Raw genomic sequence first — 25,993 nt, 5'->3', positions numbered from 1 at the left:
GCGAGGGAATGTAGACTCAAAAACAAATAAAGAGAATGTATACTCAAAAATAAACATGATAAAATGACAGTAACTATCCTGTATTTTCAGAAAATGAATTATGTACATACTGGTGAGGAATTCATAGCTTGCTCGGTGACATTTTATACAAAAAAATAATGTTTGTACACTCTGATCTCAAGCACAATGAGAAGCAGATGCAAGCCAGCAAACAAACAACAGCACAAGGTGATTTTAAGTGCCTTAAAATGGTAGTCAGTATTAGTCACACCATACCCTGTGTAGATCTCACCACATTTGGAGACTGCTGCCCAATTCTAGCCACCATACTGACGAATTGCGGTCTTTTGCTTATTTTTTGTAATCCTGACAGTTGGTATATTGGCTGACATGTTAAAGGAATTTAAAAACTAATTGTTTAATCGAACTAATTAAAGCACTTAATTTAATAACTTCTAGACCAATACTTTCCCTGCATCTCATACAACTCTTCCAACCCCAAACATTTCTCCCAAACTCAAATGCCTACAGTAGAAATAAATGTTGGGTTTGATACTTTAAAATGCTAAATTCATTCAGAAGCAGTTGGTGTTTAAGGAACTCTTCTTGAAGCTCTTCTTTTCTAAAGGGACTGTGCATTCACCTCTCCAATTGTAGGAGACAAATCTGTTAAAAAACAGAAATCCTTGTTTGATTACATTTCTGGTTCCTTTGTTCCTCGTCACTATTTGCTTCTGATAACTGAATAGCTAGCAAAAATACTCAATATAATTTTTTAACTGAAAAATGCTTAGGATGGTCTTCAATAGAAACCTGTTTCTTAAAATCACTTCACTCAAGCGGCTTTGAGTTATTCTAACCATAAAAAGCCGTTGTTAAAATAACTTGCTGCTGTTCTAATCTCAAAAACAAAAAAAACTTACCCTCTGTTCCCAGGAACTTTCCCAGCATTGCCTGCAGGAGAATGCAAGGGTTATCACCATATAATCTAATAACCAATGTCTTCTTATTGAAAAACAAGCCTAAATGAGGGGAGCACTTTTTTATAACAGGAGACACTGACCAAACAGCTTTTTTTCTTCTATTTTTTTCCCTTCTGCTTTTGTCTGTATCTTAGCCATTCCTTGGTCTGTTTGGGGTTATAAATGCCCAAACCACTCTCTCACTCTGAACTGGTCTTGGAAAGTCTTTTTTTCCCTCCGCTTATGCATCTTCAATAAACTCACCTTTCACCAAAGCAAAGAGACTTGTTTCTCTATTTGATGAGGGATCAGGAGGGAGTCACTATTTAGGACTGTGTTTTCTAACAGTAACACTTTTGGTTTACCTCCTTTCTTCTTTTCTCTATCTGGCAGCAGCCTCTCTTCCTTCAAAATCAGGTCAAATGTTAGCTCCTTAGTAAAGCCTTTCCTGAACCCCACACCACCCCACCCCCTGCCAAGTTACTTCCTTTTATGGCCTCATTAATATTTACAGTGTCCACTTATCAGATTATATTACCTTTTTAATAAGTCTACCTTCCCCATAAAATGGTAAGATCTTTGAGAGTAAATGCAGTTCCTCAATAATTATTGTATATCCCCTATCAGTGCCTAACACAAAGAGCATAGAACAGATGCTGAATTATTGTTTCTTGAAGGCGAGTGAGTTTTGTTCTAGCTTGAATTTTATTTACATTTTTTTCATTTTCACCAACACATTCTTGTTCTCTCAGGAATTCAAGCTCAATATATCCAAAATGAACTTGGCTACTCAAATTTGGTCTTCCCCACATACCCTAACCCTGTTGAAGGACCCATTACTCACACTCATCCAGAGAAATTAAATTCAAGGAATATTTTTGATCACCTTTGGAAACAAGGAATTGTTATTAATGGAGAAAAAAAAAGAAAAAGCAAAATGGAGTCACTATGGGTAGAGATTTAAAATGGAGTGGGAAGGCCATTCAGGAAGTTACTCTTCTGCTCTTCTCAGCCAGCCATCAAAAACAGCCAAGGTATGCAAAACCAAAAGCAACAATGTTTCTGAGGGCGTCTGGACTTCATGAAATAACTACAAGAGGAAATCAGCAAACTGTCTAATTTGAAGAACATTTGAAAAACCCTAATTCTTTACAAACAATTTATGTAATATTTTCTTTAAAAATCCTTGCTTGGATGTCCCAAAACAGGATACAGTTTGGGTTGTTACATGAACCTTTGTTCCCCTAACTGTATTTCTGAGACCCCAAATAAATGGTTTTGCTGCCTTGCAATGCAGTCCATAATTTCTCAGTAGACATTTGTACTGTTTGCCCTTTCTACAGATTAACTTTTCTGAAGCCAACCATATATGGAAGCCAAGGAAGGTCTTGCAAACATGGAATAATTTCAGGACCACCAAGAAATCCTCTCGGCTCTAAATTCTTACACCACCAATTGGCTTTAATACCCCAGTTAGAAAACCATTGAGTAACCCTCTTTAGGTGGAGTCTTTTCCTGTGCAAATGTCCCTGAGAGAATGAAATACATCATTGGATCTTCTGAGTCACAGCCCTGTGGGATGAATGATTTTGCCAGAAACCACTACTTTCTGTTCTCTGAGCCAGCACACAGCCAGTCTGTGGTAGCACACAGGGTGACTTCCTGTCTCTCAAGATTTTCAAAGCAGATGTTAGCCAATTGGTTGTATAGTGAATTTAAGTCTCAAATGGGGAAGAGGGTGGCAAGACTTAAAGTCATTTAATTTCATGCAAATCCATTAGTCTATAATTCTCAAAATGGGACATTCCAAGTTCAAGTTATTTAAGTCATCTTTCGACTAAACCAGCTCTCTGATTTCAAACTGTCATATGTTGTCAAATATCTTATTATCAGTCCCGTCTTGCAGGTCCCAGTCACCACAGCTAGTGCAGCCCCAGGGTGACCTACCAACCACTGAACATTGTTCAGGGTCTGCTTCCGCTTCTCCTGGCTCAGTATATGTGCCGGGAATCCAGACAGGAGCTAAGAACCTTTCCTCCTCTCCACTGTGTCCTATCCCCAGAGAACAGGGTCTCCGGAGCTAAGCCTGACTGTCTCTGGCCACCAGGGGCACAGGCGAGGGAGAGACCCACAGCAACTGATGCGAGTGAGAATGAGGCTCAGACCAGGCTCCCAGGAGGGCGCTTGGAGAGAGATCAAGTCTGCCCTTCCCATGATGGGCTCAGAGACGCCTTTCCCCAAATGCTCGCTATCTCATCACATTCGCCTCAAGTGACTTCTTCACACAGACTCTTGGGTTCTGGCTCTGAACATAAGACCTTGTCAGTCTTTGCACAAACACATCACTCTCACATTTCCTTGTCTTACCTCAGCCTTCTAAAGAGATTTTGCCTTTCCCCTCATCTTTTCAGCCACATGCCTTTCCTGATCCTATGCCTGATCCAGTCAAACAACCTTCTTCTTTGGAAAGCCTCCTTTATGGGGATGCCTGTTTCTGTAAAAATCATGGGCTTTGGAGACTGAGAAACCTTAATTTAATTCATGGTTTCAATAGAAGCCCCATTTACTGAGAATTTACTAAGTAACAGATAATACTCATAATATGCTTAGAAGAGTAACTATATAATCCTCACTATCACTTTATGAGGCTGATATGCTGTTATTACCATTTTGTATTTGAGGAAACCGAGGCACAGAGAGTTTAATAAGGTGCCCAAAGTCTTACAGCTAGTATGTGCCAATGTCAGGATTATAAACCAATTCATTCTGACTCCAGAGCCCGTGCTAAGCCTTGCTAAGCTCTGCTGCCCCCAGCAGCACCGATAATGTTGGAGGGTCAGAACCCCAGTCACAGTCACAAAGGGGTCCTCGCCTCAAGGCTGTGTCCTCGCCACCACTCCAGTGAGGCACCTCTCCGAGGCTCGTGCCACCATGTGCCCTTCCGCAGTCATCCAACCTCTTTGAATCTGTATTTTCTCATGTAAATGTGTGTTGTGAGGGTTAAATGATAAAATACAGAAAGTAACTATCCTAGTTCTAAATTGTTAGTCTACATTTCCTGCTACTCATAGTGGATTTAGAGAAGATGTTTATTAATTAAAACTCCTCTATACAACTATAACCTTGTCTAAATTAACATCTCACAGCCTCATTTTCTTCCTTTTCAGAGGGCATATTTGGGTGCCTATGAGAATGTCAACAGAGAAATTACAGATGAGGTACGAGGCAACAAAAGTGTTTATTTGGGGTCTTAGAATTGTGATTTGGGGAGCACAGATTCAGGTAGCAACCCAAACTATGTCCTATCTTGGGGATTCCAAGCAAGGGCTTTTGAAGAAAAAGAAGAAGATATCAAAAGTTGTTTGAAAAGAATTATGATTGGTGGATATTTGAGGGTTTCCAAATGTCCTTCAATTTAGAGTTCACTGATTTCTTTATCTTGTATTTGTTTCAAGGCATCCAGGTGTCCTCAGAAACATTGTTCTGTTTGGTTATGCTTGCCTTGGTCGTTTGTGATATCTGGCTGAGACATGCCTAAGAGTCCTTCTTGAATGACCTCCTGACTCCATTTTAAATTCCTTAGCCATAGTAACTCCATTTTCTTTTATCTCTTTTCTCAAGAATCAAATAAGATACACCAACACCTTTTAGCCAAAGACCACCAGAAACATACCTATAGTTTAAGGAAATTGGTTTTTATTGACTTATGGCAATAATGGAAAATGCATATTTTGGGGACTGTGGAGCTTCCCTATAAGAGGGTGTGATTAGGGAATTATTATAGGATTTGGGCTCTTGTTAAGTAATTTGGTGGAGAGTCAATGATGCAAGCCATGCTCTGGATTGAATGTTATTGGTGGGGATAACTCTATGATACGGTATTTAATGAATCTTATCTAGAAGGAAGGCTAAAGCTACAATTGAAAAAGAAGCAGGAGTCTCTCATATTAGCTAGAAGAGGGAGATGCTTAGTTTTTTTTTAGTTTCTGCAGTGACTTTGTTTCAATATGGGCTTAGACATGATTATTAAGTTGTCTTTTAATTTTTTTTTCTCTTTTCTCACACCATCATCGCTATAGCATGACCATGTCTGATGTTGGTATTCTGGGAGTTTATTTATGTTCAACAAGAGAACCACAAGATATCTTTGAATGCCTTTTTCTTCCTCAGAAAAAATACATAAAGGGCAAAAAAAAAAAAAAAAAAGCCTGTTATATACTAGGTGATCCATGAACTTTAGTTTTTTCCTCCAAGCCAGTGTACAATTTTCTTCTTATACTACCCTTTCTAACTTTAATTGATAAGTTCCCCATTGAAGACTTCACTATATTACAAAATAAGTGTATAACTCTGGACTGTTTACAATTTAGTTTTTGTAAGCTGAAATTAATTTCCTTGTCACTTCCACCCATTTGTCCTAAGATGACTTTGTGTTCTCAACACAGTCCTAAAATCTGCAGACAGTAGAACACAGCTGTCACGTCCAGACTTGAGTGATCTTTTCTTCCACTTGAACATTCTTGATCCCTTCATCTGAAGAACATTTATGTTCAAGTCCCCTTCAGCATGCAAGTCACTGTTCCTCGGACTGGCTTTGGGTTGTCACTGTCTCACTCCCTGTAATGAACAAGGCTACAGAAACTTTGTGTAAGACTCAAAATCTGCTAAATCCCCTAAGATTTTTTAATCACAGTGCCCATTACTTGGAACAGTCCGAGAACAACATCATGATCTTGTACATCCCAACGTTGATCCCTCTCACCAAGATAATGTGTCATTCTTCTTGTCTCCATTTTGGCATCTCTTCTTCAAAGTCTACCTGACCACACCACATAAACACCTTATCTTCTGACCCTTATGTGTTCATTGCATCTTGTTCATTCCTTTTGAAGCCCATATCATAAATTTTAATTATATGTTTATGCATTTATTTCTCTATTATCACCAATAATATTTATTGGTTTATTTCTCTATTGTTACCAGTGAAGATAGGACCAAGTTTATTCAACACCTAGTATATTTTCTTGCACAAAGTAGACAGTCTAGAACTATTTGTTGAATGGCTTAATTAAGAAAACACTTCCCTTATATTCCCCTAACACACACACACAAAATTTAAAACCAGGATAGGTCAGATTCTCCTGCTATATATTTCCAAATTCCCATATTTCTGAATTCATTGCATTACCAATAAATTATGCAATTTCTACCTTTCACACCGAATTGTAAGTTTTATGAGGAAAGAGAACATATTTGTCTGTTAAATGCTATATCTCTATTGCCTAACACAGTGCCTAATATAAAGAAGGCATTCAATATATTAAATAAATGAATTTAAATAATCTGTTTTGGATGTTTTGCTTTATTTGGGTGTGGTGGCTGTCCATGACAAGATCATTTCTTGCCTCCATTAGACTTCATCTTGTGAGATTAGTTTATTTCCCTAGTACTTTAAGATATTTTTAGAGTCTGATTCTGTCCTCTGCCCTCTCATGTCTTCTACTCAACTCTATGTTATCTCATATTTGACAAGTATGCTATTTAGGTTCTAATCTAGGTTATTGGTAAAACTTTTGAGGGCTGCTATTGATAGAGTAGAGACTACTGTGACAGACCCCTAGACCTTTTCTCCAAAGTCATTATGACATAGCATTCTTAAGGAAAGAGTATTCATCCAACTATAAATTCTCCTAATAATGCTCTCATCAAATCCAGAGTTTTCCTTTCCCACTTAGTGTATCCATGACATGTCCTCAGGACTTCAATAGTCTGGGCAGAGTGAAAACGAAGGTAAGAAGCCCTGCTGAATTTAGAGTGCAGCTAGGAAAGACATCGTGTAGAACAGCCTAAGGACATCAGTTCAAAATTCAGAATTATCAGTGGGAAGATGCCTGATTGGAAACTGATATGAAACTATTGATGACTCTTCATTTGTCCTGAGAATATAATTTGTATTAGGATTTTAATTTAATCTTAATACAAATTATATTAATAATTTATAGTTTACCTGAACAATACAGCAGGGGTTGGTAGACTTTTTATAAAGGCCAAGATAATAGTTATTTTAGACTCTATAAGCCCTAACTTCTCTGTTACAGCTGTTCAACCCTGCTGTTACAAGGCAAAAGCAGCCATAGAAAATATAAAAATAAACAGATGACGCTGTGTTCCAATAAAACTTTATTTACAAATACAAAGTATATCTGATTTGGTCCAGGAGCCATTGTTTGTCCCATGCTATAGTTTGGCAACACTTACACACACACACACACTCTCTCACATTTTTTTAATAACATTTCCCTGACTCTGGTGTTTTGAGACTGATCCTATTTGTCATGACCTTCAAATAATGTTTCCCCCCATCCCAGAGAATATTCACCCTGCCAAAAAGGCCCAAGTACATTTATGAGCAAACAAATGTTTTCTAAAGTTTTGTCTTTGGGTTTCAATGTCCTTTACAAATATTGACTCTTAAGTCCCATATTCACCGTGAACCCTGTCCCTTACCAACATAGGCAGTTATTTTCAAAGCCAATATATCAGGGCTATGGCAGAGAAAACTCTAAGCAAACCCTGGTGAGAACAGTGAGCAAAGTGGAAGCATCATATAAGCCACCTTTTAGAGAAAGGAAAATATGAAATAAAAAATAATCCTCCTGTTAAGACAGAAATAAGCTATAATTAAAATAAACTAAAGCTCATCACTTGGTCCACAAACTGTTTAAAAACTCTCCTGTAAACCTCTTGATTATTGTCAGTAGGATAAGCAAAAGGAAATAGTTACATAAACCCAGAAAACCAGAAACATGCATTGAAGCAAAATTCTTCGATAAGATTAATGTTAACTCTGCCCTGAAGTTTATCATAAGCACAGATCTCATCCGCTGTGAAAGCCACAGACTTCCTCCTCCTCCCTGGGAGCAAGCAGAACTGAAAGCACAGACTTCCTCCGTGGGGCAGAACCCCACCACTGCATGACAGAGAGCTCAGCAGAGCACACCAACTCAGCAGGCTGGCTGGCTCCCAAGAACAGCAGGGGAAAGGGCTGGGCTATAAATACCCAGCTCCTCCTTCCAAACTCACCAATCAGATTAGATCAGTGGTTCTCAAATTTTCGCTTAAATTTGAATCATCTTGATGTTCTGTTAAAATAGATTGCTCGGCTCCACCCATAAAATTTCTAATTTAGTAGGTCTGGGGTTTAGATTCTCATTAAAAAAAATCTTTATCTATGGCTAAGGTTTATCTGAGAAGATTCCAGGTGATTTTATAAGCCCCATTTTTTTCCTAGTAATCAGTGACTCCATGTTTGGGGAAAGCTTGAAAGGGTTTAGGGATGTGTTCACTAAGTGAGTCAAAGAATTTAATAAATTGCCTATAAAATATTAGCTAGATTTTTAGACCTTAATGACTGTAGAATAATAAAATACTTTCCAAAAATGACGCTGTGAGCTCATAAACTCTTGTTTAAAAGGATTTTCTCTTGCTAACCTTCATTTAAATGAAAGGCCATTTAAGTGAAAGGTCATATGGTCACTATGTGGCCTGAGTCTTAGGTTCATATTGCCTGTGAAAAAGACAGTCGTCAGGGACAATAGTGAGGGTGAAGATTCAATCAGCAAGATCAGATCCTCTTTGGTTTTCAAAATGTTGTCCTTCTTTCCTCTTGCCCAGTAGAGTTAAAAAATTTAGATTGGATTCAGACCTTTTACCTACTAACTGATTTTAGATAGACATTTATCCATTTTCCTGCTGTGGGAGATTTAATGAGAAAGAGACACAAAATATTCAACCAAAAAATGGTATAATTATGTTGGGTATCATGGAATCAGGAAAGAGCATGGGATGGTTCAGGGAATTTGGGAGCCCAGTATTGCTTCTGGAAAGGAAAGTAGAGCCTGCAGGCTGCTGTAACATGGCAAGAAGCCTAAAGCAGAGAGGGTGACCAGACCAGCCTTTTCAAACCCCATGCCAGACCATATTTTCTACATGTATGAGAGTTAGTTTATCAGACTGAGAGTCAGACCAACAGAGGAAGTCTGTGACTCACTGAATCTTCAGTCCCACCACTTCTACTGCTGCTTGGTGTTCGGGGCTACAGACTTTCTGCTTCAGGTATACTGTGCAACTTAAGAGGCCAAATGGCATAGTAGAGAGGATTCCAGGCTAGGAGTTAGCAAACCTTGGTGCTATCCCATTCACAGCCTATTTCTAACTTGCCAAGAAACTTTGGCTAAGTCATCTCCCACCTCATGACTTCAGTGTTATTCTCCAGAAATTCAAGGAGGTATTGATCAGATTACTTCTTTGGAACTCTCCCAAACACCCACCCCCACCCCACCCCCCACTCAGGAGATCAGTGATTCAATGACTTCATAGTAGCATTCACCTAGTAAGAAATGGTGTTTGCTCAAGGTAAATCTTCAAAACTTACATATTGGCTTGAGACCTGAACCTGGTTTAACTGTCCTACCACTATAAGTTCATCCCCTGCCCCTATGCACTTTTTACCACAAAAGAAAAAATCTCTTTGATTTTGGAAAAAAGAGAAAAGAATCACAGGTTTGACTTCTGCTATTGTTGTTTCCTTCCACAATCTTCATCTTCATGGTTTATTAACATTAAAATGGGCTTCCCTTTAATTAGGACCCATAGAATGTCAGAGCAGAGAATATAGTCAAGGTCTGAACTGGGCAGTCTGGAAAAATTGATGTGAGGCTGCATTGTTGTAGAAAAGCCTCAGAATGGACAACTGGTCTGTATTCAACAGTTAGGGATTTCAGAACATTCTGTGATCCTACACAGCACTACTGAGTAGGGAGGGAGGCCAACTCACTAGACATCACTCCGCACACATTTCCCTCCCTGTAAAACAAGGCACATTTAACACCAAGTGATTCTTGCATTGGAAAGAAAGTCTTTCAAAATCTTTAATCAAACACAGGAAACTGAAATTTCCATGACGAAAAAAAAAATCGCTGCTCAGAGAGTTATTTTTAAAAATGAGTTTTCTTTTTCTAGTTTCATTAGACCAGGATATGCAAGCCTGAGACACAGAATCTCCTAGGGTGATTGTATAGATCAATGTCTGGTCTGAAGAGACTGCACAAAAGTATCAACTAGGAACCCAGGGGATTAGGATTCCAAAGTCTGACGTATGTTGGGGAAAATGTCAGAATAAACTGTGGGACTTACTTTTATTTTTCTCATTCCTTTTCCACCAATACATGCATTCCTTTACACCACTATTTGTGACATTCCACCAGTGCAGATGTACATAGTGCAAAATGGAAAAGTCTATTTCTTTGTATTAGTTCATATGTTGCTGCTGCTGCTGTTGCTATGGGTGTGTGTGTGTGTGTGTGTATAACAGTGTTAGTAGAATGGGGGGGGGGGGGGAGAGGAAGTCCTCAAAACAAAACTTTAAGCTATGTGAGAACGGAAATTGTGTCTGCTTTTTATATTTCCTCTGGTGGTTCCAGAGCTAGATTTATTCCCAAGGAACTCCATCTCTGATGTTTCATGATGTGCAGGACACATTTCTTTAATCCACTTTAGACAATCAGCACACCCAGAACCTTTATCTCCAATCCTCTCTTCTTCCCCATTAGAGAATAAATTCTCAGCTTCAGCTTCAAACATTCCTGAATTGAAAGATCACCTAGGAACACTGAACTCCACACTCATAAGCCCTCTCCCAATGGCTCACTGATACTGGAAAATTTACCCAAGCAATCCTCTTACTTTTCTTTTTTGCCAAACTCTTTTACTACCTTCTTCTAAAATCTTCCCCAGGAATTCTGTTTAACCACCTATCTTGACCACAACACTCACAACCAGCTTTTGTTCATTCTAGTTCTATTTCTCTCTAATTTCTAAGTTAACCCACATCCTTAATTTATCATTTTTATTTTTTTCACTTTTGTTTCCTGCCTCCCAAATTAGATAGGTATATGAGTGGAGACCATATTTCTCTACCTCATGTCTCAGTTTTTCCCATTTCAAGACTGTCTGTTTTATTTGGTGTATGCAGTATGTTTGACAAACTAGTTGACTGATATTCTACTAAATTAACATTGATTAGCTGATTGATGAACCTACAGATTCCTACAGTTACCAAGTGAATGGTCCATGACCCTAAAGATCCTCAGGGCCTCTTCAGCACAGTCCTAATCCTTGGAATGACCCTCCTCACAGCCCCTTTCACCTCCTTGTTACGAAGAGTATAAATAATGGGGTTGAGGAAGGGGGTAAAAATAGTATACACCAAAGCAATAAGCTTGTCCGTGCCCTCAGCGTGAATCTCACGTAGCCCCACATAGACAATGAAAGCAGAGCCAAAGAACAGTGCCACTACAATCATGTGGGACGAACAGGTGGAGAAGGCCTTGGCACGGCTGGCAGCTGAGGGCAGCTTGAGTACGGCTCTCAGAATGCCTCCATAGAGCCCCAGAATGAGCACAAGGTTGCAGACATTGATCATCCCGATCACTACAACATGAACCTGATTCAGCCAGCTTGTGTCCACACAAGCCAACTGCATTAGTGGTGCCAGGTCACAAAAGTAATGGTCCACCTCTCTCAAGCAGAAGGGAAGAGTGGCTGTGAGGCTGGTTGGCACAAGTGCAGCTGAGAACCCAGCCACCCAAGTGGCCCCTGCTAGCCGTAACTGTACCTGTCTACTCATGAGTACCTGGTAGTGGAGAGGGTGACAGATGGCAAAGTAGCGGTCCAGCGCCATGACCCCCAGCAGGTAGCACTCAGTCATGCCTAAAGAATGGAAGACATAGAGCTGGATAAAGCATGCAGCAGACGAGATGGGTAAAAACCCATGGAGCAAGGTGTGCAGCAGTGTGGGCACCGTGGTACTGACATACCAGAGTTCCAAGAAGGAGAGGACACTGATGAAGAAGTACATGGGTGTTGACAGTCCAGAATCTGCCTGAACCAGCACGATGATGAACAAGTTCCCTGCCAGAGTGAGGAGATAGATGCACAGGGTCCCTAAGATGGCAAGAGATTGCAAGATCCCAGTGGTAGTGAAACCATCAAGGATGAAATTCTGGGTCCAGGTGTGGTTGATATGATCCATGATTCCTAATTGTGAGGGATGACAACATAAGATCAACTCCTTTAGGCTTCTTCATTTGAGATATGTCCCCAGAGTCAAAGACATAGAATGTACAGGCTAAAAGGAACTTAACACATTATCACATCAACTCCCATCATTATGCTAAAGAGGAACTGAAGCACACCACACTGTGGAAAAGAGAAAAGAGACCTTAGGTTGCAATGAACCCTGACTCCCTGAACATCCTGGATCTTCTGCCAGGCCCTAAATGTTGGGTTCTGCTGCCTCTTCTCTGGGGCTTTGTACATACCCAAGCACACACAGCAAGCAGCCACTATGAGTTCTGGCAGAAGCTCAGACCAATATGCACCATGGCTGCTCAAAGCCACGGGTCAGGGTCACTAGGCCAGAGGAGGGGATGCAGCACTGTCTCCCCTCAGAGCCCCTCCTATCTCTCTACTCTCCTCCACCATGTTATACAATAGTGTCTGTTCTTACCCCCCAAGAAAAAAAAATTAAAAAAAAAAGAGGAACTGAATACCAGAGGCTGAAGTGACTTGCTGAATATTAGTCTTTTGCTAACAGAGGTAGAGTCCAGGTTTCATGATTCACAGCCCAGTGCCTTTCCTACTGTACAGAATACAGCACTGAAGTCTCATTTCCTGGGATTTTATCCTACATACCACACCAGGAAATAAGGGAGAGAGGGAAATTCCCATGCTCAGTCCCCCTGCAACCTCTAATGAGATGCCCCGCAGTTCTTCAAAGCATCCACCCATAACTTTCTGCCTGTATATGGAACTGTGCAGAAGGAAGACAGACATTTTCTAAAAAGAAACTGGTGAAGTTCCTTCAGGGAGCCTCTCTGGAGTCCAACGATGTTCTCAGTAAAGACTAAAGGAGGAAGAGGTGGGAGAAGGAAGAAAGGTGTGTATGCTCTGGGAACCATCCCTCAAAGCTCGGAAGGGTAAAGCCAAAATGAGTCAACACTGCATTTTAAGGAAGGATTCCTGCAGTACACATGCACCAAAATCTCAAAGTGGGGAAACTGATGAGACCAGGCCTGCAAGATGTGGTCCTGAAATCCTGCAGCATAAGGGGAAAGACACCCCATTTGGGAATTGGCTTTCTAAACTTGCTCTGCCACTAACTCTCAAAAGACATTGGGCTGGGACCTTTCTCCTCTCTTTACTCCAATTTCCACTTATCTAAAATAAAGTATCGTATAAGGCCCCTTACAATCCTGAATAATCTGTGGCTCTCTATATGTACCAAAAATGTTTATGGGTGGGGTGGTGTGAGTGATCAACACCAATGTCCCAAGAGCTTTCCTCCCATATCCTTATTAGCCTCACCTAGGAAGGGGGTCAAAACCTTCTAGTTCTCTTCTTCGACTGCTCTCATCTCATCATCCTTGCCCATTACCTGATTGCACTGATGATATTAGGTCTTATAGGTTCCTCCTCAGTGTCTTTTCTTCCCCACTTATGTTTCATACTCCTGGGCCTCCTTGTTGTGTGTTGCCTGGGGCAGCAGGGTGTGACTAGCTTATGTAGAGGTTCCTCTGGGGCAGAGAGTTGTGCACAGGTAAGCAAAACAGATAAACTATTTCCCAAACGACTTTTCTCAATTTACAACCCTCATTGTGGGACTCGAGAGTCTGATCCCAGGGTCTTTGCCTCCTCTTGGCCACTAAAATTTTGCAAGTCCACAAGCTTTCCATGGAGAGAAGGGAATCCATTTTGCATATCCTGGGCACACATGGAGAATAACACCTTCAGCATCCAGGAAGTGAGTCTCATCTTCTTAAAAATTCTGCGTGCAAGGAGATTTCTCACCCAGCTTCTCATTCTGATCACCACTAACCTTACCAGCATATGAGCACAATCATCACAGTTACCGCCATCACTTCTGGCAGATTATCTCCTCCCCCTTCACTGTCACACCACCACCTCTACCTTCCCCATGTCCACTATCATTTATTCATACCAGTGTACTTGTAGGACACTGTTTTAACAACCATCACCACCATTATTGTTACCCATGGCGTCCTCGTGATGCTTAACTACTTTTTCATGATGACTTCCATTTCTATTTGTATCCTCAATACCTTCATCAAAAGTCCTGAGATTAACATCTGAGCTCTCACCTTAGCTGAGTGCTATCTGTAAAGAGGTATTTCAATGGATATGGAGCCAGATAAATAACAGAGAAAAGCTTTTATCTGTTGGAAGTAACACATCGGAATCATTCATGGTTCAAAATGTACTTTTATTTTTAAGAATCAAAGATGGGGACAAAACAGTTGCTAAATTAAATTTAAGGAGGTAACCATAAAAGATTAATAAGTAGATCACAAAATAGAGGTAAATCATTGAATTTTCTGAAATCAAACTGGAAATGTTTCCTTTGGGAGCTGGAGGTCTTTGGGCACAGGAAAGAAAGATATTTGCTTCTGAGAGTGCTAATGTAACTTCAGGATTAGAAGGGTCTCTTTGAGGAGAAAAAAAAAGAAAAGAAAATCTCAGGTAATTGGAAAATCAGAGTTTCATTTAAACTTAACCAGCCTTGAGCTTAACTTCCCACTTCGTCTAAAGTACCTGACCTTTCTCCAGGATAGATAGTTGCAAGTACCCTTTCACTAAATTATTGCATCCTCCATAGTCACAAACACCAAAATATTCATCATTTGCAGACTCATTTTTTGGACCTGTATAGATTAACCGTCTATCTCGACACTTCAGAAGAATGATTTTATTCTCCTCGGTGTGACTATTTTAGTATTTATTTTTATTCCTCTGTATATTCACATCACATTGGTATTTCTACACTTCTCTTTCTTAAGTCAGACTCTGACACAGACTTCCCCCATTATTTTTAGTGTTCAGTTGTATGTCTGGATTACTCAGAATTAACCATAGATTAACATGAACATGTGCTAACCATCATAAGACTATCTATGTGTCAAAAGTACCAGAGCACAACAAGTACAGACACTGACTAGAACCAGTTAGTGCAGAAATGTATACTAAGGGACTTGCATGCAATATGGATGTGGAGTAATGGGATTTGTGGGTTAAAAGTAGCATAAAGAAGAACAGTGAAAGGCCAAGGGTTCCAAGTATAGTCTTTGCCCAGTCAAGAAAGAGGTTTCTTCTTTCCTCCTGGCATCACCTGTCAGTAGAGAGTGCTGACTAAGCATTTATACTGTGTCAGGAATGATGCAAGAGAAAAGAACGAGGCCTCATACCTCAAAAAAGTAATTCATGATTAATGGAGAAAGACAACATCTAAAAATATCTGTGTTAAAAACTTAATAGAAAAAAATTAGGATTCAAATTTTTCAAAATTTCACAGTATGATTGCTAATATTTGAAGAAAAGTATATGTTTATTAGACATTAGAAATGGATGTATGGATAATTGTTTTAAAGTGATGGGACTATAGTGATTTTTAAATTTTATCTAAATATTTTTAATGTGTTTATTTTTTGGGTAATATATTCTCCAAAAAAAACAAGTGATTCAAAGGTTTAAAAAATGCCTTCAAGTGCTGCTAAAACAGTGTGAGAAACAGGGGACATCACATCTATTTGCTCATTTAATATATTTATTAAACAGTACCTTCTGTTAAGATGTTTATTGTAGAGTGGCGGAAACAGATCTGCAAACAGTGAATTATTTTTAAAGTATAAATTGTTTTAAAATGAGAAAAATTTCAACCTCATCCATAAGGTAAATTTGCAACTTAAAACTAGGATACAACATTTCTTAACTTTCATGTTTAGCAAATATTTGGAAACATACTTTATTGAACTTGCTGCAGGGAAACACACTCTGATCCACTGACAGTGGGGAAAGTAAATGGCATAATCCATTTTGAGAAAAATTTAGGTATATTTACGCAAACTACATGTGCATTTGCACTATACATTTGCACTATGCCCCAGGAATCCCCCCTCTAGGGATTTGAATACACATATTTGAAATTCTATACATACATGGTTAGTCATTGTAGTTCTGTTTTTAATAGACAAAGACTGGAAGCAATCCAAGAGTCCATCAATAGCAGACTGGTTAAATTAAATACACAAAGAATACTATGGAGCGGTTTTAAAAATGAGATGGTACTGCCTGCAAGGCAATGGAAAAATCCCCAAGATTTCTTGTTAAGAAAAAGAAAAATAAGGAGAGAACAAAGCAAATAGTATGGTACCTGTGATGGTTTGGAGCTATGTGCCCCAGAAAAACATGTTCTTAAATTTAATCCATTCCTATAAGCATGAACCCATTGTAAATAGGATCTTTTGATGAGGTTACTTCAGTTAAGGTGTGCCATAACTCAACCAGGGGTCTTGATCCTATTACTGGAGTCCTTTATAAGCAGAATGAAACTCAGAGAGAAAGCCACAGAGGGAACAGCCAGAAGCTAAAATTCTGGAACTCAGAAGAGAACAGAGAAGCCAGGAGAGGCCACCATGTACATTGCCACGTGACAGAAAAGCTAAGGACCAAGGATCACTGACAACCAGTCCCAATATGTCCGTCTTCAGGAAGAAAGTGCCTTGAAGATGGCTTGATTGTGACTTCTCCTCGCCTCAAAACTGTGAACCTATAAATTCCCATTGTTTAAGCCAACCCATTGTGTGGTATGTGCATTAGCAGCAAGGAAACTAAAACAGTGCCTCATGTATAAGAATTGAGAATTACAAAAATATTCATATTTGCTGGGTTTTGCTTAACTAACACTGTAATTATACAGGAAAAAATGTCAGAAGTGGCTTCCTGTCAGGTTGGGGGTGAGGAGTAGAATGGACCAGATGTGCTAGGAAATATTTTGTAAATATATATATATAAATATATGTTATGTAAAGATCCATAGATTGTTTTGATCTTTGAACCCCTTAGGTTTATTATTTATTGAAGCAAACTGATTTGAGGAAAAAAAAAAAAGACAAAGCAATCTGTTTCCCAGAATAATGCAAGGAAAATAAAGGCTCAATTGTCTCTTAGATTGAAACTCCCTTTTTGTAAGCAGTAAAATAAAAAAATCTTTGGTAAAAGGGACTCAATGTTTTTCAGCAATAAACCTGAAAGTTCTTCATCTTGAGGAGGCAGAAAAGAAACAAGAAACATAGAGTTTTTAAGCCCATAAGTACACCTGGGGTAGGAAACAAGGAAAATGTCATTTAAAAGAAAAAAAATAAGGCAGAAATAAAAAATATGTAAATAAGTGTTATACTGTGGTCTTATATCCTTGTATGCCCAAGGCAACTCCAGTTTATAACTGATGCCCTAGAGTAGTTCGTAATAGCACCCCCTTTTTTTTTTCATCAGTACCTCCTTCTTTTTGTCTAGTGAGAAATGGTTGTTTTTTTTTAATAATTAAATTCAGTTTTATTGAAATATATTCACATACCATGCAGTCATTCATGGTGTACAATCAACTGTTCACAGTACCATCATATAGTTGTACATTCATCACCCCAATCTATTTTTGAACATTTTCCTTACTCCAGAAAGAATAAGAATAAAAAATAAAAGTAAAATAGAACACCCAAATCATCCCTCCATCCCACCCTATTTCTCGTTTAGTTTTTGTCCCCATTTTTCTACTCATCCATCCATACACTGGATAAAGGGAGTGCGATCCACAAGGTTTGCACAATCACACTGTCACCCCTTGTAAGCTACACTGTTATACAATCATCTTCAAGCGTCAAGGCTACAGAGTTGAAGTTTGGTAGTTTTGGGTATTTACTTCTAGCTATTCCAATACATTAAAACCTAAAAAGGGTTATCTAGTACATAAGATTGTCCACCAGAGTGACCTCTCAACTCCATTTGAAATCTCTCAGACACTGAAACTTTATTTCTTTTCATTTTGCATCCCCCTTTGGTCAATAAGATGTTCCCAAATACATGACGTTGGGTCCAGATTCATCCCTGGGAGTCATATCCTGTGTTGCCAGGGAGATTTACACCCCTGGGAGTCAGGTCCCACGTAGAGGGGAGAGCAGTGAGTTGACCCACTGAGTTGGCTTAGCTAGAGAGAGAGGGCCACATCTGAGCAACAAAGAGGCACTCAGGGGGAGACTCCTAAGCACAATTATAAGCAGGTTTAGCCTCTCCTTTCCAGTAACAAGCTCCATAAGGGCAAGCCCCAAGACAGAGGGCTCAGCATACCAAACTGTCAGTCCTCAATGTTTGTGAAAATATCAGCAGCAATCCAGGTGAGGAAGCCCAACACTTCCATATTTTCCCCCAGCTCCTCAGGGGGTCCTGCATATATATTTTTATTCTCTGCCCAAATTACTTTGGGATGTGTTGCTATTTCACACTGACCTATACAAATCTACCAGATCACACTTCCTATTCAAAGTTCCATGTAATTATGATGTTTGAACAAATTTACTGTATAAGTTATACTGTTTAGAAAATATAGATCCTGCACCAAATAAACATTTCTTCCCTTGGTCTCACACGGAATTTGCAGCTTTAAAACACAGTCAGTTTCGACCTTTACCCTTTGGCCCAATTTGTCCTATTCTTAAAAAGATCTGCTTCATTCATATCTCTAATTGAAGTCGGGGCTCTTTTTCAGCTTTTTTTTTAAGTTCCTGTATGCTCTAATACTGACATTCATATCTGCCAAGCTCGAGCTCTGAGTTTCAGATGTCACACAGAACCCAGCATTCCAGAGACCAATCAGGTTATACATTAAGGGATCAGCGTCTCAGAGTTTGGAGATAGCCATTACAATTCAAGAATTGATATGACTGCTCTAAGAGCTTATAATCTAGGGACCATTACAATAATTGTTCCCCTGATAAACTGTGCTCTAAGATTCAATTCTGAGTTTATACATTGTAGTTAGTCCATATCGGTGAGGCATTACAATGTTTATCTCTTCGTTTCTGGCGTACTTCACTCAAATGCTGTCTACAGGATCCATTCACCTCATTGCCTGTCTCACAGCTTCCCTCCTTCCATAGTTGCTCAATATTCCATTGTATGCATACACCACAGTTCTGTTCCTCAGTCAATGTACCTTAGGCCACCTCCACACATTGCAAAACATGAATACTGTCTCCATAAACACCAATGTGCAAATGTCCATTCATGTCCCTGCTCTCAGATCCTCCAAGTACATACCCTATAGTGAGGTTGCAGGACCTCATGGCACCCACATACTTAGCTTCTTGTGGATCCACCATGCTGACCTCCAGAAAGGCTACACCACTCTGCCTCCTTATCAACAGTAAACAGGTACATCACTTTCTCCATGTTTTCTCCAGAACCTTTATCCTTATTTACATTTTTCCTACAATTTTATAGAGATATATTCACATACCATACAATTATCCACAGTGTACAATCAGTTGTTCATGGATATAGTTTTGCATTTATCACCACAGTCAGCACTTGAACATATTAATTACTACAAAAAAATTTTAGCAAATAATAAAAAAGATAATAAAAAGAAAAATAAAATATCATACAATACAATGGTAAGGTTAGACAACACCACCACTACCAAGAATCCCATATCCCTCTCTTATATCCCCCTCTCATACACATTTAGCTTTGGTATATTGCCTTTGTTACATTTAATGAAAGCATGTTTACAATGACATGGTTTGCTTTGATTTTTTTTTCCCCTCTACCATCCCTTTTTCAACACTCTGCATGGTTGATGTTTGTCTGTTTTCCCACATGTAAAAACATTTTTATATTTGTACATTAACTACTCCAGTTTTTGCTAAGTCATACAGTCCCAGTCTTTATTGTCTATCTTTACCTCTGGTGTCATACATGCCCCTATCCCACCTCTTTCAGCTTTACTCACTGATATCTTTGTTCAGTGTACTTACGATATTGTTTTACCATCACACAGTATTATGCTATCTATTTCTAGATCCATACAGTCAATCCTGCTGAACATTCTGTAGTCCTTCAGTAGCAAATGCTCAATCTCTACCCTCTTTCTATCTCCTGATAGCCTGTGTTATCAGCTTTTAACATTCAAAGTTTGCTCATTAATGCTAGTCCATATTAGTGAGACCATACAGTATTTGTCCTTTTGTTTCTGGCTAACTTCACTTAAAATAATGCCCTCAAAGTTCATCCACATTATTATATGTTCTGTGTCTTTGTTCTGTCTTACAGCTGTATAGTATCCCATCGTGTGTACATACCACACTTTGTTTATCCACTCATACATTGATGGACATTTGGGCTGCTTCCATCTCCTGGCAATTGTGAATAATGCCACAATAAACATCGGTTTACAAATGTCCACTCATGTCTTAATGTTCAGTTCCTCTGAGTATATACCTAGCAATGGAACAGCTGGGTCATATGGCAAATCTATACTTAGCTTCCTGAGGAACCTCCACACGGCCTTCCAGAGTGGTTGCACCATTCTACATTCCCACCAACAGTGAATAAGTGTGCCTCTTCCTCGACATCCTCTCCAGCACTTGTAACTTTGTGGGGTTTTTGTTTGTTTGTCTGTTTGTTTTTGTTTTGTTTTGTTTTATTTTGTTAATGACTCCTGGGGATGAGTCTGGACCCAGCATTGTGGGATTAAGACAGCCTTTGAATTAGTCAGGGTTTTCTAGTGAAACAAAATCAGCAGGAGATATCTGTAAAGGTTTGGAAATGGATAGCACAATACTGTGTGATGGTAGCACAATATTGTAAATAAAATTAACAAAGCTGAGTGTGAGTGTGGTTGAAAGAGGAAGGTTAGGGTTGTGTATGTCACCAGAAGGAAAGCTGAAGATAAAAACTGAGACTGTATAACTTAGCAAAACCTAGAGTGGACCATGATGATGATTAATTGTACAAATATAAGAAAGTTCTTATATTAACTAGAACAAACGTATTCACTATTATAAGGTGCTAATAATAGGGTAGCATATGGGAAAAATGCAAGTAATGCAAACTAAGATCTATAGTTAACAGTAACATTGTAATATTCTCTCGGTAATTGTAACAAGGCACAACACCAAAGCTAAAAGTCGATAATAGGGGGACAGAAGGGTTGTGGGATTTTTTTTATTATTATTTTTCAGAAGAAATGAGAATATTCTCATATTGACTGTGGTAAATGCATTACTATGTGATTATACCACACTTAGGATGGATTGTATGGTGTGTGAATAAAACTTTAAATAAAAAAAATAAGTACTTGGGTTTAGACAATAAACTACATAAATGCTCAGAGTGCGCTAGGACGGAGTATGTGGTGTGATTATGCTCTTATTCCTGGCTTGCTCTCCTGCTAGACTCACCATCCTGATGTCATCAGGGGAGAACTGCTCCAACATTGACCTTGGGCATTGACCCTCATATGTGACACACTAAGGCATGACATCTCAATTTTTTTAACATCATAGCACATGCAAAAAGTTACAATGTCTGTAAGGCACACTGCACTGATGGATGCTTGCTGTCAGAGGCAATCGGCTCAGTGGCTCCTGTCCCCTCAGTCCATATGTGACCACTCAGATGGTATGTGTTGGGGTGTGGGATAGTAACTCAGCACACCCGCTATTTATATCGGGGCAGGGGGAGGGGATACTTGCCTAAAGGAAGATCTAAACTTCATATTCTAAAGAGAAGGACTAGGACAGATTGCAGAGAAGTAAAAATTGTGGCATGAAAGGCAAGAGGAGTCTGAAGCACTGAATGGATCTGAGAAAAATATTGCCTGTAGGTAGGGTTATAGGAGGGGCATTTCATCTCTGTCACACTCATGAGACTCTTAGGAGTCCATTCATAAATGCATACATACATACATACATATATACATATATACCTAGCACTGTACTATAAATCAGTGGTAAAATATACACTGCCTTGAGTTATTAGATAACTGCTTCTGTGTCTCCACAACAATAACCACACAGTACAAAACCCACATTGATAGGGACCCATAAGGTTCTTAATTAATGTGACCCAAGCCAATGCAAGGGCAAGCAATTTCCAGCCATTCTTTCATGCTGCCACTACAGGGAGCAAAGTAGTTTTCCACTGTGGCCATAAACACTCCTGCATAAAAGGCAGTATGAGTGAAGTTAGGTGAAGAAGGAAAGAAAGGATAGGGGCTCAAAAGCAATAGACTTAGCAGGCCAGCAGAATGGAGTATTGCACTTTGCATTTAGGGAAATAGTATAAATTTTACAAGAGCAGAGAGTACTACTCAGGATATGAAAGAATGCATTTGGACACGTAGGTCAAAAGGAGACACTTCATTTGGAGTATTACCAATTCTACTGAGTCCACGAGTAACAGAAACACGAGATGTGTAAAATTAAGCATGCTTAAGAAAAGAAATCCCCACTACACAAATTTTTGTAGAGAAACTTGAAGCAATAATGATTAACATTTATATAGTATTTATTGTTTGACACACTTTACATGTATAACTAATTTAACCCTCACAAAAATTCTCTGAGAAGGTTCTATTATTGTCTAGATTGTACAGATGAGGAAATTGAGGTACAAGGAAGTTAAGTGCATTGCCCAAGTTCACACAGAAAGTACAATTAATGTTTGAACCCAGGCAGACAGGCTTCAAAGCCCACTTTACATTGTACTCTCTCTGGAATAATGAGTATAATTTACACATTGAACAAAATAGAACATATTTCATTTTATCCTTAGAAAACTTTGTTATAGCAATTTTTATATCCCTTTTTGAGGAAAAGAAAACTGAGCTCAGAGAGAAGTTACTCTTTCTTTTTTATTTCTCAAGAGCACATATCCTAAAAGTGGCAAAACTTGGATTTGGATGAACACCTTTCTGCTCTCTCTTCTAGGTATTCAGTTCCTACCCATATGGACCTAGCTCAGGTCCTGCTTTCTTTAAGTTCTAAAATCATGGAGCCAAAACTCCCCAGGCTGGAAGGAATGTGATCATCCATAGACTCCCAGGCTTTCATTTTGAAGATAGAGAAAATGAGGCTGGGAAAGTCTTGCCAAGATCACCCAGCTAGCTAGCTGGGGCTTGAATAGTTGTCTCTTTACTGCAAGTCCACAATCTTTCTCTTTTCATCATCTAATTACTGGGTGATCTTTCCTTCTTCAAGAGGATTTTATGAAGATTAATTAAAAATTATATTTGAAAGTGACTGTCACTGTTTCTGTCACAGAACAGGCATAGAAAAAATAATTGAGTTGATTTTTTAACAATAAGATGTATAACAACAACAAAAAAAAAAATGGAATATTCAAGACTCACGTGGTAACTGAGCTTCTGCCAAGGTTTTGGTCCAGTCTTTGTTCCTGACTATTTGCATCCTTTAAAAGATCTTTGACTCTCAATTAATCCCTGCCTAAAGTAAGGAGGTTGAACTTGATCAAATTTTCAAACTATGCTCAGGAAAGAAGTTGTGTGGGGCTGAAGGAGAAAACAGAGGGTTGGGAGTGATCAAGACTTCAGGACACATCTCTACTTTCATTTAAATCTGTTTTCTACATTGCATGCCTGTGCTTTATATAAAAGATTTGCAAAGCTTTTTGTTTGTTTGCTGTTTTTTTTCTTAATCTTTAAAATATGGTTCCAGTTCATTTCAAAGGTGTATTCCATGACATGGAAGAGAACTCAGATAACACTCTCATTGCCAATACACTGCTCTTGCCCAACTAGAGAGTAAATTATCATCGCCTGTTTCCAGCCTCCGGCACCAATAGTTCTCTCTTCCATTGAGCATCCTTTGATCACATGATAACCCAGTGTCCCTGGATTCCACTGCCAGATGAGCTTTCTGCCCATGACTCAGTATTCCACACTTGAAATGCTACATAAGCTAGTATTTTAGTCTCCTTTTTGACAACATCATTTTCCTTCTTCTCAACCTTTCTCCAGAATCCTGTCTTGACAGCAGCTCCACTCCCAGTTTTAGCTAATATATGGTGGTGAGCTTTTATATACTGTGAAGGCAGAAGCATAAAAGAGTGCCACTATGGTTGTGTGGGAGCAACAGTAGATAAGGCCTTGGCACAAATCTAATTGGGCAAGAGCAGTGTATCTGGGATGAGGGTGATGTCTGAGTTCTCTTCCAATGTCATGGAATTTAGTATTGCACTAAATCATATGTTCAGCTGCAATATTGGCACTGTCAGGTGTTTTTCCCCCTCTTTTGCAGCATTCCTTCTCAATTAGATTGGGATGGAATCAGAGACCACACCTCCTTTATCTCTATATGCTCCCATTCTGATCAATCAAGGACTGTGTCCTCTTGAGTGTTTATTTGCAGCATGATTACCCAACAGTTGACTGATTATTTTAACAGTGTTTGCTTTGACTCTGACCAGATGATTGACTAACCAACTGATACTTAGTTACCAAGAAGCTGGACTATAACAATAAGGATTGTCAAGATCTCTTCAAAATAGTTCTGATCCTGTGGGCAACCCCCCTCACAGCATCCTTCACCTCCTTGTTGCGAAGGGTATAGATGATGGGGTTCAGAAAAGGGGTAAGAAGGGCATACAACAAGGCAATAAGCTTATCTGTGCCTTCAGGTTGACTCCCAGGTGAGCCCACATATACCGTGAAGGCAGAAGCATAAAAGAGTGCCACTACGGTCATGTGGGAGGAACAGGTAGAGAAGGCCTTGGCACAACTGGCAGCTGAGGGAAGCTTCAGCACAGCTCTCAGGATGCCTCCATAGAGTCCCAGAATGAGTACAAAGTTGCAGACTGTGGCCACACCAATCACTGCTCCATGTACTTGAGCATGCCAGCTTGTGTCCACACAAGCCAACCGCATTAGTGGTGCCAGGTCACAAAAGTAATGGTCCACCTCTTTCAAGCAGAAGGGAAGAGTGATTGTGAGGCTGGTTGGCACAAGTGCAGCTGAGAACCCAGCCACCCAAGTGGCCCCTGCTAGCCACAACTGCACCTGTCCACTCATGAGCGCATGGTAGTGGAGAGGGCGGCAGATGGCAAGGTAGCGGTCCAGCGCCATGACCCCCAGCAGGTAGCACTCAGTCATGCCCAAAGAATGGAAGACATAGAGCTGGATGAAGCATGCAGCAGACGAGATGAGAGAACGCCCATGGAGCAAGGTGTGCAGCAGTGTGGGCGCTGTGCTGCTGACATACCAGAGTTCTGAGAAGGAGAGGACACTGATGAAGAAGTACATGGGTGTTGACAGTCCAGAATCTGCCTGAACCAGCACAATGATCAACAAGTTCCCTGCCAGAGTGAGGAGATAGATGCACAGGGTTCCTAAGAAGGCAAGAGATTGCAAGATCCCAGTGATAGTAAAACCAGCAAGGATGAAACTCTGCAAAGAGGTGTGGTTGTCATAATCCATGGTTCCCAGAACTGGTGAACAAGGACAGATGAGTAACTAGGCAGGCTTCTTCCTCAATTCAGAAAATGCTACTGGTGCCAGGGACAAAGAATGTGAGTTCCTGAAAGGAACTCAGACATTATCTAGTTAACACTACTTACTTTGTAATAGAGAAACTGCAGTCCAGAATACAGAAGTGTTTGTCAGCATATCATAGAGTCTGTTGGTGAAGAAGCTGGAACTAGAAACCAAGGTTCCTTATCTCAGTTCAATCTTTTTCTATGTTGTAATATTGGGATCCAGAGACTCAGGCAACAGGATTTCTCCCTTATACCACCATCAGATATCAATAGACACAGGAAAATTCCTACCTCTATCCCTCCTTTAATTTCCAATGTTAAAATAAGCAGTAATATTAGACTGTCGTGAAGAAAGAACAATCATCACCACTGAAGCCTCATTCACGAAACCCCTCTGGAGTGTATTAACTGTTGTAGTAAAGACCAGAAAAAGAAGTAGGGGAAAGGAATGAAATGCAGAAGCTCTGAGAACAATCCCTGAAAGGTAGGGCCCACCCAACAGACACACCTATGCTTTTTAAAAGGTGATCCTCAAAGAAGACATGAGCCAGAAATTCTCAAGAGGGAAA

The 25,993-nt window shown here is 39.6% G+C and overlaps 2 protein-coding genes across 2 annotated transcripts; both read right to left on the bottom strand.

Annotated features, from left to right (window-relative positions):
* Positions 1-11,109: 11,109 nt before the first annotated feature.
* Positions 11,110-12,054, bottom strand: LOC119512565 (olfactory receptor 6N2-like). Its single transcript, XM_037807319.1, has one exon. It carries the CDS (start codon positions 12,052-12,054, stop codon positions 11,110-11,112), a length of 945 nt encoding a protein of 314 aa, XP_037663247.1.
* A 12,366-nt stretch (positions 12,055-24,420) lies between these two features.
* LOC119517031 (olfactory receptor 6N1-like) lies at positions 24,421-25,365 on the bottom strand. Its single transcript, XM_037813498.1, has one exon. It carries the CDS (start codon positions 25,363-25,365, stop codon positions 24,421-24,423), a length of 945 nt encoding a protein of 314 aa, XP_037669426.1.
* Positions 25,366-25,993: the final 628 nt, after the last annotated feature.

This window comes from Choloepus didactylus, chromosome 2, assembly GCF_015220235.1.
Source record: "Choloepus didactylus isolate mChoDid1 chromosome 2, mChoDid1.pri, whole genome shotgun sequence".
NCBI classification, from domain to species: Eukaryota; Metazoa; Chordata; class Mammalia; order Pilosa; family Megalonychidae; genus Choloepus; species Choloepus didactylus.
This window is presented reverse-complemented; position numbering and strand designations above follow the sequence as displayed.